The sequence below is a fragment of the Mytilus galloprovincialis genome, chromosome 2 (assembly GCF_965363235.1).
Source record: "Mytilus galloprovincialis chromosome 2, xbMytGall1.hap1.1, whole genome shotgun sequence".
Taxonomy (NCBI): Eukaryota; Metazoa; Mollusca; class Bivalvia; order Mytilida; family Mytilidae; genus Mytilus; species Mytilus galloprovincialis.
This window is the reverse complement of record NC_134839.1, coordinates 74,121,431-74,138,717: the sequence shown is the minus strand read 5'-3', so window position 1 is coordinate 74,138,717 and position 17,287 is coordinate 74,121,431. Positions and strand designations below refer to the sequence as shown.

Genomic DNA, 17,287 nt, shown 5'->3' with positions numbered 1-17,287 from the left:
CTACTCTTAACAATACACTTCCACAAATCTTATCAAACAAAAGATTTTGACTATATAATTAAATGGTTATTTGGTAAATCTGAATGCAAATATCTTCGCTGCAACTCATTTAAAGCGTTCTTCTTTAATGAGAAACGTAAATATGCCAGATATATTTACTGGAGGTGTGATGAGTTGATTGAAGCTGTTAATTTTTTCCTTGATAATATTTATTTTACTTTTCGGCAACAAAGTTTATCGACAGGTAGTAGGTATTCCAATGGGCACTAATTGTGCCCTTTAATAGCAGACTTGATTTTGTGCTGTAATGAAACACAGTTTATGACCACACCCGTCTAAATTGCATTTAATTGATAAATTCAACAACACTTACCGTTATCTTGATGACAGTTGTTCGTTAAATAATAAAGAATGTTCTCAATAAACTGCCGAAATTTACACAAAGAAACCTACTTTTAAGTAAATCCAATTTAAACGATAACAGCTGTATATTTAGATATTTCGGTTTTACACTGGAAACTCCACACTAAAATTTCCGACAAAATGAACGATTTTTCGTTCCCTATTGTTAATTTTCCCTTTTTGGATGGTGATGTTCTATTGTTCCTTTACGGTGTTTATATTTCACAACTTGTTCGCTATACCCGTGTCTGTTGTGACGTTTTTGATTTTAACGAACGTAATCTGTTTTACTGGTAAATTATTAGGCCAGGGATTTCGTTACCACAAATTACATAAAACTAAAGGATTCTTCCTTAGATATAAAGATTTGGGTTTGAAGTTTGATTGTACTTAAAGAAAACTTATTTCAAACGAGATTGAACATTCTAATTTTTATGGCAATATTGTTGACCGTGCCCGGAAATTTAGAAACGATCCAGGTAAACCTATCGATCCTTTAAATAAACTTATTCTAAAAGGTTAACAATTCAACACTAATTCTATCATTGAATATTATTTTTACTGGTATTAATATTGATTTTGTTATCAGTAAATTAAAAGCAAACTAAACATTATTGTTATATACACAAACACATGCATGAATCTACAATCTGTCGATACCTGTATCTTGACATTGCACAAGGTCATGTTTTTCTCTGACTGTTTATGACGTCTTTACACTAAATCCATTGGAAGCTGGATGTGTACTGAAAATTCTCACACCTAATTAAATGGGCATTTAAAAAGTCAGAATGTGAATATATATGTTCAATCTCTTTTAGGTCATTTTTTAGTAGCAATAAACAAAAAAACTATGTCAATTGGACATGCTTTGATACTATACATGCCCTTGAATTTTTACTAGATAACATTTTTGTTCGCTTTGGGAATTCCGTATATCGTCCGATTATCGGAATTCCAATGGGGACTAACTGTGCACCACTTATTGCGGACCTGTTTTTGTATTGCTATGAGTTACAATTTATGACAAAAATAAGCAAAGACCCATCGAAACAACATCTGATAAACAAATTTAATAATACTTTTAGATATTTGGATGATATTTTGGCTCTCAATAATGACGACTTCAGTATGTATATTAAAGAAATTTATCCTGCTGAACTTACTTTAAATAAAGCTAATACTAACAATGACCACTGTCCTTTTCTCGATCTTCATATCTATATCACTAACGGAAAGCTAATACTAAAATTTATGATAAAAGAGATGATTTTTCATTTCCTATCGTTAATTATCCATTTTTAGATGGTGACGTTCCCTTGTCACCATCTTACGGTGTTTATATATCTCAACTTGTACGATTCGCTCGTGTATGTAACAATGTTTTACCAGGGTTTTCGATATCACAAACTAGTTAAAACATTTACTAAATTTTATCATCGGTATAAGGACATCATTCGTAAATATAGCTCAACATGCAGACTTCTTATACGTTCAGGTATTTCACATCCAATTTTTTATGGAAATATTCTTTATAAAGCACAAAGGTGTCAGTATTCACCTCAAAAACTAACAAAACCTTTGAATAGACTTATTAAGAAGGGATATAGTTACGATACTGTTGCCAGGTCATTAAAGATTGCATATTTTGGCGTTAATATTGATTCACTTATAGGGTCTTTGCATCGGAACTAAACACATTTATTCAAAAACCAGTTGGTGGCATGACACGGGTTATGTTCTTCTCATATATGTTATGATGGTATGATACTAAACCCCTAACGGGAAGGATTGTGCCTGATGTTCATATGATGAAATCATAATCTTTCAGTCAGTTTAATTGAAGTCTGGAGCTGGCATGTCAGTTAACTGCTAGTAGTCTGTTGTTATTTATGTATTATTGTCATTTTGTTTATTTTCTTTGGTTACATATTCTGACATCAGACTCGGACTTCTCTTGGACTGAATTTTAATGTGCGTATTGGTATGCGTTTACTTTTCTACATTGGCTAGAGGTATAGGGTATAGGTCAACAAAACAATATCACTTTTTATAAAATTATGGTTATATTGAACATATATACTAGTACATCCCGACAACAAAAAGACACTAGGAACAGATCTGAGAGTACTCGCAGTTATCTGACAGCTAGTTCGAAACCACTAACAACTAATAAAAAAATCATGCATCTAAGACTAAACTATCAATCCGTACACATCCAACATCCAATGGATTTAGTGTAAAGAAGTTTTAAACAGTCAGAGAAAAGCATGACCTTGTGCAATGCCAAGTTACAGGTATCGACAGATTATATCCATGAATGTGTATTTGTATATAACATACTAGTAACCTTATACTAGTAATTATGGCACCCTCAACGGAGTTGGGGTGACATATTGTTATTGTTCGTTTCTTTTTTTCTTATTATGGCACCCTCAACGGAGTTGGGGTGACGTATTGTTATTGTACGTTTCTTTTTTTCCTTATTATGGCACCCTAAACGGAGTTTGGGTGACATATTGTTATTCTACGTTTCTTTTTGTTTTTTTTATCTTTATTATTTTTCTTCCACACTTTTTTGTCCAGTCTGGAACTCTAATATAAATGGACCAAAGAAGATGGAACTATACCATAATGTTAACCACCATGTGAAGATTTGCTTTTTGGGGTTGGCACTTTCAAGATGTCCACCGTTACCATGGAAACGGAACAACTGTGAAAAAATTCACTTTTTGGTTTTGGGGAATAATTTGGAGATGCTTCAACTCAGAATCCTTATATTTTAACACAATGTAGGTGCCAGCCATATACAGGTGTTAGATGATTTTGGTACTTATTGGAACTACTATGTTGCCATGGAAACAATACCAAAATTTTCAAAAATATCAAAATGCTCCAAACTTTATGAAACTTCACAGTAACGATGAGCAACATTGGCAGATGTGGCTTTTGGAGTTGGAATTTTCAAAATGGCTTTTGTTACCATGGAAACAATGCAAAAAGGTCAAAACTTTGAATTTTCACAGAACATTCCAGAACATCAATGTTAAATTTATTCTAGAGACATTAAATGGTATATGATGGTATATGTGATTATGGAGGGAAAAAATTGCAGCGGGGGTTTGACTTGGGAATATTCAAAATGGCCGCCGTTACCATGGGAACAGCAAAATTATGAAAAACTTCAAAATGCTTTAAATTTAATGAAACTTATAACAAATTTTGCCTAGCTTATGTAGACTTAACTTTTGAGTTTCGAATTTTCAAAATGGCCGCCGTTGCCATGGAAACAGCAAAAATTTTCTAAATGGCTGCCGCTGGCCTGGCAATGGGGAAAGGGTGCCATCCGCTATTGCTTGCAATGGCAAATCTAGTTATGTCACCCCTATGGAAATAGGGGTGATATATTGTTATTGTTCCGAATTATTCTTCCACACTTTTTGTCCAGCTTAGTTCTCGGAGATGACTTGACATACATTAATAAAACTGTACCATAATGACAATCCCCATGTGCAGATGTGCAGTTAGGGTCTGAAATTTTCAAGATGGCCGCCGTTACCATAGAAACGGCAAAAATGTGAAAAACCGAAAAATGGTCCAAAATAAACGAAACTTTCAGACATTGTAACTGGTCAGGCGAAAGCGTGAAATCCATCTTAAAAACTTTCAAAATGGCTACCGTTGCCATGGAAACAGTCCAAACGTGACAAAAACGAAAATAATTCCTTAATTAATTCATAGTAAATCAACCGTTACAGATACGACCCCTAATACTCCCCCTTTGTAACAAGAGTATGAACTGTAGAATTCATTGCCGTTGGAATTTTGGAGATTGCTGCTGTTACCATGGAGAAAAGGCTAAAAGTGCAATATTGACCCATATGGGAAAAAACGTCAAAGTATCATTTTCTTGCAAATTTTAAGCTCATTCCCGGTAAAATGCTATTGAAACGTCATCTGTCCTTGAAATTTTCAAAATGGCCGTCGTTGTCATGGAAACAGCAAAAAAAAAAAAAAAAAAAAAAAAATCGCAACTTTCAGGCAAAATTCTGTAATCATGACTATGTGCATACGATCAAATACAAATCTGTACTGCAAAACATCTTCTAGAATATGCTAGAAGAAAACTAATATAGAATTTAACGTGCTTCTATTCTATACATAAATCGTGCTTTAAAGAGAGAATCGCCACTGAGAGAGAGAGAAACACGAAGAGTACACATAAGTGACATTTCTGCACTTGCACTAAAGTACACATCCGTTAATCGAACACCTGCTACAATATACACATGAGCTAAAAATCAATCGATAAGCGTGTAATTAAATTGTACAAGTTAAGATACATGTATCGTGTGATACGCGAGTAATTGAAGAATAAAATGAACAGTTACATGTAGTATGCCGCTCCGTCAATATATACACATGTTGTCTGTCCAAGGTCCCCTCTAAAAAGAATAGTAATGTTCTAAGTCCACGATAATATACTTCAGTATCACGTGACACCACCTATCTTCCTCGCGCGTGTGTCTAATTTAAGATTTTAAAGAGTTCCCCAACTATATATAGACATCACTCTTAGTCTATGAGAAGAGAAAAGGGGGGGGGGGGGTAAAAGGCATGTATACTAGACGTGTCATCTGACTTTGGTACATTCAAACTGGTTGCTGCTACTGTGACAATGTCCAGAACGGGGTGACATCCTCAGCTATTGCTTGCAATGGCAAATCTAGTTTTTATTATTCTTCTTCAACACTTTTTGTCCACACAGTTTCTCGGAATTGTATGGACCAATGTTGATGAAACTATACCATAATGTGGACCAGCATATGAAGTTGTGCACCTGACTTTGGAATGGTCAAGATGGCTGCCGTTTCCATGGAAACTGCAAAAATCCGAAAATATTCAAAGTGTTTCAAACTGGAAGAAACTCCACAGGAATGGTAACTGGCATGAGATGATTTGCAGTTTGACTTTGGAATTTCCAAAATGGCTGCCGTTACCATGGAAACAGCTCAAATATCAAAAATTCTCTTTCATTATAACATCCAGCTGGATGAAACTTTATGAAAATGTGACCCAGTATGCCAAGATGTCAAAACAATATTTGGATAGTTCAAAATGGCCACTGTTGTCATGGAAACTAGGGCCAAGTTTTGCATTGACCCTATGGAAAAATGCATAAAATCAGCATTTTCTCAGAGAATATTGCAGCAAAGTAAATGAAACTGTATTGATATATAACATGACATGTGGCAATGAGATGTCTGCTTTTAGAATTTTGGAATTATCTACTGTAACCATGGTTGCAGCACAAATGTTCAAAATTTCCAAAAAAAAATAAAGTGCTGCAAACTGGATGAAACTTTACAGAAATTCTGGCTGACATATGCGGAGTTGCATTTTGAAGTTGGAATTTCCAAAATGGCCGCCGTAACCATGGAAACAGCAAAATTGTTCAAAATTTCAAAATGGTCCAAACTTAATGAAATTTTACAAAAATGATGACTTGCATATGTAGATGCACTCTTTGACTTTGGAATTTTCAAAATGGCTGCCGCTCGCCTGGAAATGGGGGGACAAGGGTGCCATCCGTTATTGCTAGCAATTACAAATCTAGTTATTATGGCACCCTCAACGGAGTTGGGGTGACGTATTGTTATTCTACGTTTCTTTTTTTTCTTATTATGGCACCCTCAACGGAGTTGGGGTGACGTATTGTTATTCTACGTTTCTTTTTTTTCTTATTTTTCTTGCAACAAATTTTGTCCGCGCGATTTCTCGAAATCCAATGGACCAAAGTTGATGGAACTTAACTATATTAAGGACCCCCATGTGCTGTGTTGCAGGAAGCATGGAATGGTTCAAGATGGCTGCCGTTACCATGGAAACAGAACAAATGTGAAAAATTCCAGTTTTGGGTTTTGGTGAACTGTTTGGATATGCTTTAACTCAGAATCATTATATTTTAATACAATGTAGGTGTCCACTATGTACAGGTGTTGGATGATTTTGGTACTCATTGGAACTACTATGTTGCCATGGAAACAACACCAAAAATTTCAAAAATCACAAAATGATAAAAGCTTCATGAAACTTCACGCTAACGATGAGCAACATGAGAAGATGTGGCATTTGGAGTTGGAATTCCCAAAATAGCTCCTGTTACCATGGAAACAATGCAAAAAGGTCAAAAATTTCTAAAAAGGATAAAAATGCTGCAAACTGGATGAAACTTTACTGAAATGGTCACTGGCATAAGCAGAGTTGACTTTTGAAGTTGGAATTTTTAAAATGGCCGCCGTTACCATGGAAACAGCAAATTCGTCCAAAATATCAAAATGCTCCAAACTTAATGAAACTTCACAGTAATGATGAGCAACATTGGAAGATGTGCATTTTGAAGTTTGAATTTTCAAAATGGCCGCCGTAACCATGGAAACAGCAAAAATATCCAAAATTTCAAAATGCTCCAAACTTAATGAAACTTTACAACAATGATAATTTGAATGTGTAGATGCACTGTTTGAAATTGGAATCTTCTAGATTGCTGCCGCTCGACTGGAAATACGGGAAGGGTGCCATCCGCTATTGCTTGCAATGGCAAATCTAGTTATGGCACCCTCAACGGAGTTGGGGTGACGTATTGTTATTCTACGTTTCTTTTTTTTCTTATTATTATTATTTTTATTATTTTTCTTCCACACATTTTGTCCAGGCGATTTCTCGAAATCCAAAGGACCAAAGTTGATGGAACTTTACTATATCAAGGACCTCCATGTGCAAAGTTGCAGGAAACATGGAATGGTTCAAGATGGCTACCGTTACCATGGAAACAGAACAAATGTCAAAAAATACAGTTTTGGGTTTTGGTGAACTGTTTGGATATGCTTTATCTCAGAATCATTATATTTTAATACAATGCAGGTGCCCACTATATACAGGTGTTGGATGATTTTGGCACTCATTGGAACTACTATGTTGCCATGGAAACTACACCAAAAATTCCAAAATTCTCAAAATGTTCCAAACTTCAGGAAACTTCACAGTAACGATGAGCAACATTGGAAGATGTGGCATTTGGAGTTGGAATCTCCAAAATATCTGTTGTTACCATGGAAACAATGCTAAAAGGTCAAAAATTTCAAAAAAAATAAAAATGCTGCAAACTAAATGAAATTTTACAGGAATGGTCAATGGCATAAGCAGAGTTGACTTTTGAAGTTGGAATTTTCAAAATGGCCGCCGTAACCATGGAAACAGCAAAAATGTCAAAAATTTCAAAATGCTCCAAACTTCATTAAACTTAACAAAAATGATAATTTGAATGTGTACATGCACTCTTTGACTTTGGAATCTTCTAGTTTGCTGCCGCTCACCTGGCAATGGGGGAAGGGTGCCATCCGTTATTGCTAGCAATTACAAATCTAGTTTTTATTATTTTTCTTCCACCTAATTTTGTCCAGGAGATTTCTGGAAATCCAATGGACCAAAGTTGATGGAACTCTATTATATAAAGGACCCTTAGGTGAAGAGTTGCAGGCACCATGGAATGGTTCAAGATGGCTGCCGTTACCATGGAAACGGAACAAATGTGAAAAAATCCAGTTTTTTGTTTTGGTGAACTGTTTGGATATGCTTTAACTCAGAATCATTATATTTTAATACAATGTAGGTGGCCACTATATACAGGTGTTGGATGATTTTGGTACTCATTGGAACTACTATGTTGCCATGGAAACTGCACCAAAAATTTCAAAAATATAAAAATGCTCCAAACCTAATGAAACTTCACAGGAACGATGAGCAACATTGGAAGATGTGGCATTTGGAGTTGGAATTTCCAAAATGGCTCTTGTTACCATGGAAACAATGCAAAAAGGTCAAAAAATTCAAAAATAAATAAAAATCATGCAAACTGGATGAAACTTTACAGAAATGGTCACTGACATAAGCAGAGTTGACTTTTGAAGATGGAATTTTCAAAATGGCCACCGTAACCATGGAAACAGCAAAAATGTCCAAAATTTCAAAATGCTCCAAACTTAATAAAACTTCACAGTAATGATGAGCAACATTGGAAGATGTGAATTTTGACGTTGGAATTTTCAAAATGGCCGCCGTAACCATGGAAACAGCAAAAATATCCAAAATTTCAAAATGCTCCTATCTTAATGAAACTTTACAAAAAGGATAATTTGAATGTGTAGATGCACTCTTTGACTTTGGAATCTTCTAGATTGTTGCCGCTCGCCTGGCAATAGGGGAAGGGTGCCATCCGCTATTGCTTGCAATTGCAAATCTAGTTATTATTATTATTTTTCTTGCAACACATTTTGTCCAGGCGATTTCTGCAAATCTAAAGTACCAAAGTTGATAGAACTTTACTATATTAAGGAACCCCATGTGCAGAGTTGCAGGAAGCATGGAATGGTTCAAGATGGCTGCCGTTACCATGGAAACGTAACAAACGTGGAAAAAACCAGTTTTTGTTTTTGGTGAACTGTTTGGATATGCTTTAACTCAGAATCATTATATTTTAACACAATGGAGGTGGCCACTATATACAGGTGTTGGGTGATTTTGGCACTTATTGGAACTACTATGTTGCCATGGAAACTACACCAAAAATTTCAAAAATCTCAAAATGTTCCAAACTTAATGAAAATTCACAGTAACGATGAGCAACATTGGAAGATGTGGAATTTGGCGTTGGAATTTCCAAAATATCTGTTGTTACCATGAAAACAATGCAAAAAGGTCAAAACTTTGAATTTTCACAGAACATTCCAGAACATCAATGTTAAATATATTCTAGAGACATTAAATGATATATGATGGTATATATGATTATGGAGGGAAAAAATTGCAGCGGGGGTTTGACTTTGGAATATTCAAAATGGCCGCCGTTACCATGGGAACAGCAAAATTATGAAAAACTTCAAAATGCTTTAAATTTAATGAAACTTACATGTATAACAAATTTTGTCTAGCTTATGTAGACTTAACTTTTGAGTTTCGAATTTTCAAAATGGCCGCCGTTGCCATGGAAACAGCAAAAATTTTCTAAATGGTTGCCGCTGGCCTGGCAATGGGGAAAGGGTGCCATCCGCTATTGCTTGCAATGGCAAATCTAGTTATATTTATTCTTCCACACTTTTTTGTCCATACTATTTCTCAGAATTGGCTTGAACAATATTGATGGAACTATACCATAATGTTGACCACCCCATTAAATAGTGCAGTGGGGTATGGCATCATCAAGATGGCTGCCGTTGCCATGGAAACGAAACAAATGTGAAAAAATCCAGTTTTTTGTTTTAGTGAACTGTTTGGATATGCTTTAACTCAGAATCATTATATTTTAATACAATGTAGGTGCCCACTATATACAGGTGTTGAATGATTTTGGTACTCATTGGAACTACTATGTTGCCATGGAAACTGCACCGAAAATTTCAAAAATATCAAAATGCTCAAAACTTAATGAAACTTCACAGTAACGATGAGCAACATTGGAAGATGTGGAATTTGGCGTTGGAATTTCCAAAATATCTGTTGTTATCATGGAAACAATGCAAAAAGGTCAAAACTTTGAATTTTCACAGAACATTCCAGAACATCAATGTCAAATTTATTCTAGAGACATTAAATGTATATGATGGTATATATGATTATGGAGGGAAAAAATTGCAGCGGGGGTTTGACTTTGGAATATTCAAAATGGCCGCCGTTACCATGGGAACAGCGAAATTATGAAAAACTTCAAAATGCTTTAAATTTAATAAAACTTATAACAAATTTTGCCTAGCTTACGGAGACTTAACTTTTGAGTTTCGAATTTTCAAAATGGCCGCCGTTGCCATGGAAACAGCAAAAATTTTCTGAATGGCTGCCGCTGGCCTGGCAATGGGGGAAAGGGTGCCATCCGCTATTGCTTGCAATGGCAAATCTAGTATTTAGTTTGCTTTTAATTTACTAACAAAATCAATATTTATACCAATAAAAACAATGTTCAATGATCTTATTACAGTGTTGAATTGGTAACCTTTTAGAATAAGTTTATTTGAAGGACAGGAGCATGTATTTCAGTGTTTATCGTTTGTTTATGTGTTACATATTTGTTTTTCGTTCATTTTTTGTACATAATTTAGGCCGTAAGTTTTCTCGTTTGTATTGTTTTACATTGGCATTTCGGGGCTTTATATATGAGCTGACTATGCGGTATGGGCTTTGTTCATTGTTAAAAGCCGTACGGTGACCAATAGTTGTTAATTTCTCTGTCATTTGGTCTCTTGTGGGGAGTTGTATCATTGGCAGTCATACCACATCTTCTCTTTTATAGCCATTTTTCGTGTTTAATGTTTTTTTTTTGTAGGCTGTTTTTTTTTTAAGAATCATAATATTGCATTAAAAAAAGAAAAAAAGTAAAATCACTAGAATACTGAACTCCGAGGAAAATTCAATCGGAAAGTCCCTAATCACATGGCAAAATCAATGCAAATGACAAAACACATCGAACAAATGGACAACAACTGTCCAACCTGACTTGATACAGGCATTTTCAATTGTGGATTGAACCTGGTTTTATAGCTCTAAACCTCTCACTTCTACAACGGAGCACCTGAGATCACCCCTAGTTTTTGGTGGGGTTCGTGTTGCTTATTCTTTAGTTTTCTATGTTGTGTCATGTGTACTATTGTTTGTTTGTCTTTTCATTTTTAGCCATGGCGTTGTCAGTTTATTTTCGATTTATGAGTTTGACAGTTCCTCTGGTATCTTTCGTCCCACTTTTACAATGGATTCTCAATGCTCTTCAACTTTGAACTTGTTTGGCTTTATAAATATTTTGACATGAGCGTCACTGATGAGTCTTATGTAGACGAAACCCGCGTCTGACGAAGATAGGATTAACACAATTTGGAAATCACTGTGGGAACACAGGTTATGGATCGAAACCCTTACATTGTTCATCTAGATCTGTAGTAAATGATTCTATTCAAAAACAAAATGTTTTTGTTTTGATTTTGAATAAAAATTTTCCTCTGATAACAACAAGTTATTTAAGCAGCCTCTCCTGTTGGACCCGAATTAAAAAAGGATCGTGACGTCAAATTGTATGGTTCACTAACCACCAATGAAATTTGAGTTTTCTTAAACTCATTATTAACCAACCAACGTAATAGTACAGCGCGCCGTGATAACTGAATTTAAGTACAGGACTTAAATTCTATTAAATTTATCAATCAGCCCTAAACTTAGTACTCAATAAAATTGAGAATGGATATGGAGAATGTGTCAAAGACACAACAACCCGCCCAAAGAGCATACAGCAGCCGAAGGCCACCAATGAGTCTTCAACAATACTATATATATTACATGCTCTACTGACAGTAATACACGATTAAGAGAGCTCAAATCTTCATCTTTTAAAATAAAAATATTTTCTTCTTTCACTATAATTTACGTTCTTATATATCTTGTGTAATATGTAATCTCGTCAATTATCTTGCGAGTGTTTAACGGTTTGTATCAAATTACTTATTCGTTGCGTGACTTTGCAAAAAATAAAACAAAACTAAAACCATCAAACCCTAAGGATTGGTTCCTATTCTTAGCCCGTTGTACCCAAACCAAAGGATTGGTTTCTATTGTTATTCCGTTCTTTCCAAAATGATTTGTCACGCAAATAAAATTAATGTTATAAAACGTTGAAAATTTTATGGATTAAAACCGATATACAAATATTACCATTTGGCTCTTCGATGATCTTCGATAGATATTTAAAAATGAAAAAAATCCTAAAAACTTTTAATATGTAGCGGTTTTCAAGCATGAACACAAAAGAATTTATAAATTATTATACATAATAAAATATATATATAAGATCGGCAGGTGAGAAATTTAATGAATCGACAGTCTAATTTGTGGAGTTCAATAAAAAAAAAAAAAAAAAAAAACACCACCAAATATGATTTTGAATTATAGATGAGTGGTGGGTGTGGAATTTTGATTAATTAGTGTTTCAATAAGTTAGGAGGTCTCATTTATGATGCAGACTTCTTCCTGGTTTTAAACGTGATATACATATTTACATACATCGATCATAATTATTAATACTTAAAGAATTAAATTCAATGATTTTTAATGATTTATAAAACACTTCAGACATTTAAAAGGTTTTGTGCACTTCCCTGTTCTGGGTCAGTAGTCCCTTTGTAAAATCAACACACATTCTATAATGGATCTATATAATAAGGAATGTGTATTTCTAAATACTCACAAACAATAACGACTGATTTTTTTCTCCTACGAAAAAGGATTATATAGGGAAAGTTGTACGCTGACATTAGACAGAAATCGGAAAACAAAATCTGCGTTCTCCTGGCATTAACGTAGAAAGGTCAAAGTCCATGATTTTCATTTTAAAACCCTCCTGGAAAGAATCATAATGATTTAAAAAAAAAAGTGTGATACAAAAATGCCTTTAGGTTTAAACAATTCTGTGGAATTTCTGTTGTTGAAATCCTGCATGTTAATGGTTTTGGAGAAGTTGCAAGTAAAATATCCCTGTCTCTATCATACAAGTATATAAACTGCAAAAGGAAACCAGTAAATCATATTGATTCTTGTACTGTTAAAATTTAGAAAATAAAATAAGTAAAAACAGCATTTTATAAATTGCGTGCGTCTGAAGCGCTTTTCTGGATTTACCTTCATCAGGAAAGTGAAAAAACAAATAGTTGATCGCCATGTATAAATGTATGACAACCGAAACAGTTGAAAAGCTTAATTGCCATAAAAGATAAATAATAATATCACACATCCATCTAAGGGCAATTTTGTCTGCGGGAGTTGAAACCTTTGTTTCTTTATCATTACTTAATTTATAAAAAGTTAATTTAATAAAGATCTGTTATAAAACGTATCACTACCGAATAACTTAATACTTATTCCTTCAAAAACATAGTCCTGCTGCAGCGGGATCGACCAAGTGTTGTAAAAATGAAACAATAATAACAGCACTTTGTTAATATCATGCGTCTAGACCGCAGTTCATAACACATGGCTGCAACAAAAAATAAAAGTGAGCAATGTCATATAATTACACTTTATAAGATTTATTGAAATAGCAAACCCCTCTGGCAAAGTCCACGTCTGGCGTATATACTAAATTTAGTCCTGGTATCTATGATGAGTTTATTTTAAAGAATCTAAATTGGATGCAACAAGAGATTCACGTATTAAAAAAAGAATTGAATTTGACTTAGTGTAGAAGAAACAACACACTTAACCAAAGGTAACTCAACGAAACATCAAGTACATAAAAGCTACGTGGCTTCCAGTATCTGTTAAAAAATTACCAAAGGAAATGCATCATATATGGCAACCAAACTACGCACCACACCACAGAAAAGATAACTGAACAGAATCAAAATCAAGACAGTATACGATACTCAATGTACAGTGGCAAATATTTCATGCAAGTAGAGGACGAAACTTATAATATAGTAGTAGTAGTGGTGGAAGATAATAACACACCCTTTTTGCTGAGTTTATGTTGCTAATGATGCGCATTTTTCGGGGGGGGGGGGGGGGATTCATTAACGTCATCAAATTACTATAATAATAACTACGATATTGTTTTTCATTTCGATAGTATTACTTATTTGAAAAATATTTTTTTCAAGGAAAACTAACATAAACTGCAGTAATTAAGATACAAGTATTTGAATATTGTATTTATCGGTAATAACACTAAGTTTGTTCTTAAAAAATGTATTACTACATAGATAGAAACACTTGTAGACCTAAATTCTGTCAATACTTACATTTTGTCATCGCCAAGGTCATGCTTTTTTAAGACTGTTGAAGACGTTTGATGACTTTAATCAATTGAATGTATACTGATTGGTATCTTAGTTTTTGAAAACTTGATTTAGCATAAAACTAGTTTTCAGTAACTGCGAGAATTTCTTATACTGGTAATTTCTTTTGGCTGTGCTGTTATACGAATTTGCCACAAAAAGGAAGGCTGAGCGTGTATTTGTATGTGTCCGTCCTATATAAGTTAGCCTAAAGTTTTGTTTTGTTAATTTTTATTGTTATTTTTTTTAATAAATTTCTAATTTGAATTGTTCACATTGTGTCATGTAGATGCTTCTTCTTTTTTTTAGCAAACTAATTTATCTTGAAAAAAAAAAAATCTGTATGCATTCTGAAGTGTCAATAAAATTGTCTACTCTTTTTCACTACTTATATAATGGTATGATTTCATAAATTTTGATTTAAATCTTATTTTTTAAACCTATATATTAAAGAACATGCTGTAAAACATTTTTTTTTTAAATAATGCATGAAAAAAAAACATAAAAAGCGCGGGTTCAGAGATTAATAAATAGACCCCCTTTCATGTTTATCCTCGCTCATCCCTGACTCTTTAAGCGTTATTGCAAATGTGCTAAAGAGACAACAACCCGACCATAGAGCAGACAACAGCAGAAGGTCACCAACAGGTCTTCAATGCAACGAGAAATTCCCGCACCTGACTTGGGACAGGCGCAAAAATGCGGCGGGGTAAAACATGTTTGTGAGATCTCAACCCTCCCCCTATACCTCTAGCCAATGCAGAAAAGTAAACGCAAACCATGAACTTAGAGTTCAATATAACCATAATTTTATAAAAAGTGATATTGTTTTGTTGACCTTGTTCCTGAATGTACACAAGGACAAAGACGACATGAACGACACACTTATACAATTCATAATGCGATCAGTTACATACATAACAATGTATCAGTCAAATTTAAAACTAAAATTGTTTATACTTTATCATTGTGATTCGGATTACATCCCCTTAATTTGAACTTTGGTGGATAGTTGTCCCATTGGCATTCATACCACGGCACATCTTTAAACTTCTGGAACCGATTTTTTTTTTAACAAATATCTGCTTTATCATCGATTGTGTATCGGATTTTTATTCTAACGTTGATTTGAAATGTGTTTTGGTGAAAAGGGGGTCCACTTTTCAAGTACATGATCAGTAACAGACAAGTTTGGAAGTGCTTAACCATAATTCTGTTTATTCTAGGGCCAATATTAGCTCTGTATATTTAAAATCTGCCAAAGACTATACGGTTTGAGGTATTAAGAGATCATGTAAACATGGCTTCCTTGTATACCTTGTTTAACAATATATCTCATGCATTCAATAAGCAAACAATTATTAAATGTCGGGTATTATTATGCAAATGATCACACGGTACACTGACAATGTAATAGTTGGCATATCGGATTTCTGAAACTATCTATGTACCGATACTGAACACTATCTACAATTTTTGGTGTAAATTTGACTTTTGTGAGAAATTATTTTCAATGAACATCGTGCTGATTTGAAAGATATTAACCAAAAGGTTACTATTTTTTAATATTATTAATCCTTTCTACGAAGGTGTCAAATTTAGTGTTCATTGAAAATCTGAATGCGGAAGTTCTATAACGACTAATAGAATGGAATAGATTTCAACAAAGACATAAATAATTTAAATGGTTGTTCTCGTACGTGTAGTTCAGACTTCATTGACGTTATAGCATGGGCTGATGAGACCAGGGATAAATACAGATTAGTGTGTTCAACCGAGTAACATGGCTTCAATTTCAAAAGGAGTTGAAGATTTGTCCCAACTTGAGAGACTTGATGAAGACAGCATTCAAAATGTTCTGAGAGACAGATATGCTAAAGATGAAATATATGTAAGTAAAATATTAAGTCACTTGAGCACACGAATTGTATTGTATTGCCGAATTTTTACTAGTCGACATTGCCAGTACTTGATTTATTACAATGTATGTATGTCGAATGTTTTTTTCTTCAAAAATATAGAAAAACAGGGGTACTAGTAATTATAAAAGAGGGGCAGAAGATATCAGCGGGACAGTTAAACTCATAAATCGAAAATAAACTGACCGATTGTAAAAGGGTGACGAAATACTTTAGACATATAGAACCTAAAACATATAATCCGAATTATCATGCTACATGTATGGTACACTTTGCCCTTCTGGAGATAATGTAAAACGTATGACAGAAATACAATAGTTGTTCACGTTTGTCACTATTTAAAAAATGTAAATAGGTAATGATTGATCTCGAGATATTTAATTAATTAATTTTTTGGCAAACCATCGAAATCGTTTTACCTCTAACATAATGACCGACGACAATTTCTGAATTAGCATCTATATATAACGTCACAGTACCCAAATTGCATCTATTCACCAAAAATAGGGGAGGAAATCTTACACGTTTTCTTTGAGACTAAACAATTTGTATTTTCATTATTTGACATTATACACGTCGATCTTTCAAAATAGGTAAATTTGTTTTAAAATATATAGTTTATACCAATAGATGAAGCATTCACTGGAAAAAGTAAATCATTTTTTAAAAAGATGACTTTATATGAGAACGCATAACGACGTTTCTATTAATTTACATATGTCAAATTGTTCTAAATATTTGAAATATTTCTTGAAATACTAAAAGTGTCAACTTGTGAACGATGTCTACATTAATTTTTAAGACGGAAGAAAACTTAACTACTACGGGAAAGAGACCGGTCTGTGATTGTTTGGTCCGTCTTCATTTATATCAAGACATTAGAAGAGGGGGGGGGGGGGGGGGGGGGGGCAATACCGTTTTATGTTAACCTGTTTTGGCCTTTTTCAAGGTGTTGTTAACTATTATCTCAGATAAATGTTAGCTGTTAACTGTTTTCAACCCACTTTGTTAACTGCTATCCTTTCAGATGGAATCAAAACACCCCAAACAAAAATCAAATTTTGAATTGAAGAGAAAACTGATATTGATTTATTATGTGCA

At 34.0% G+C, this 17,287-nt stretch overlaps 1 protein-coding gene across 1 annotated transcript in view; it reads left to right on the top strand.

Annotated features, from left to right (window-relative positions):
* The first annotated feature begins 15,679 nt into the window (after positions 1–15,679).
* The window catches only part of LOC143064363 (chitin synthase chs-2-like), an 82,007-nt gene continuing 80,399 nt past the window's right edge, over positions 15,680–17,287 (top strand). Inside the window, exon 1 of the mRNA XM_076237137.1 lies at positions 15,680–16,158. Within this exon, the coding sequence (XP_076093252.1) occupies positions 16,051–16,158 (108 nt within the window). The 5' untranslated portion in view covers positions 15,680–16,050. The remainder of the gene's footprint in view (positions 16,159–17,287) is intronic.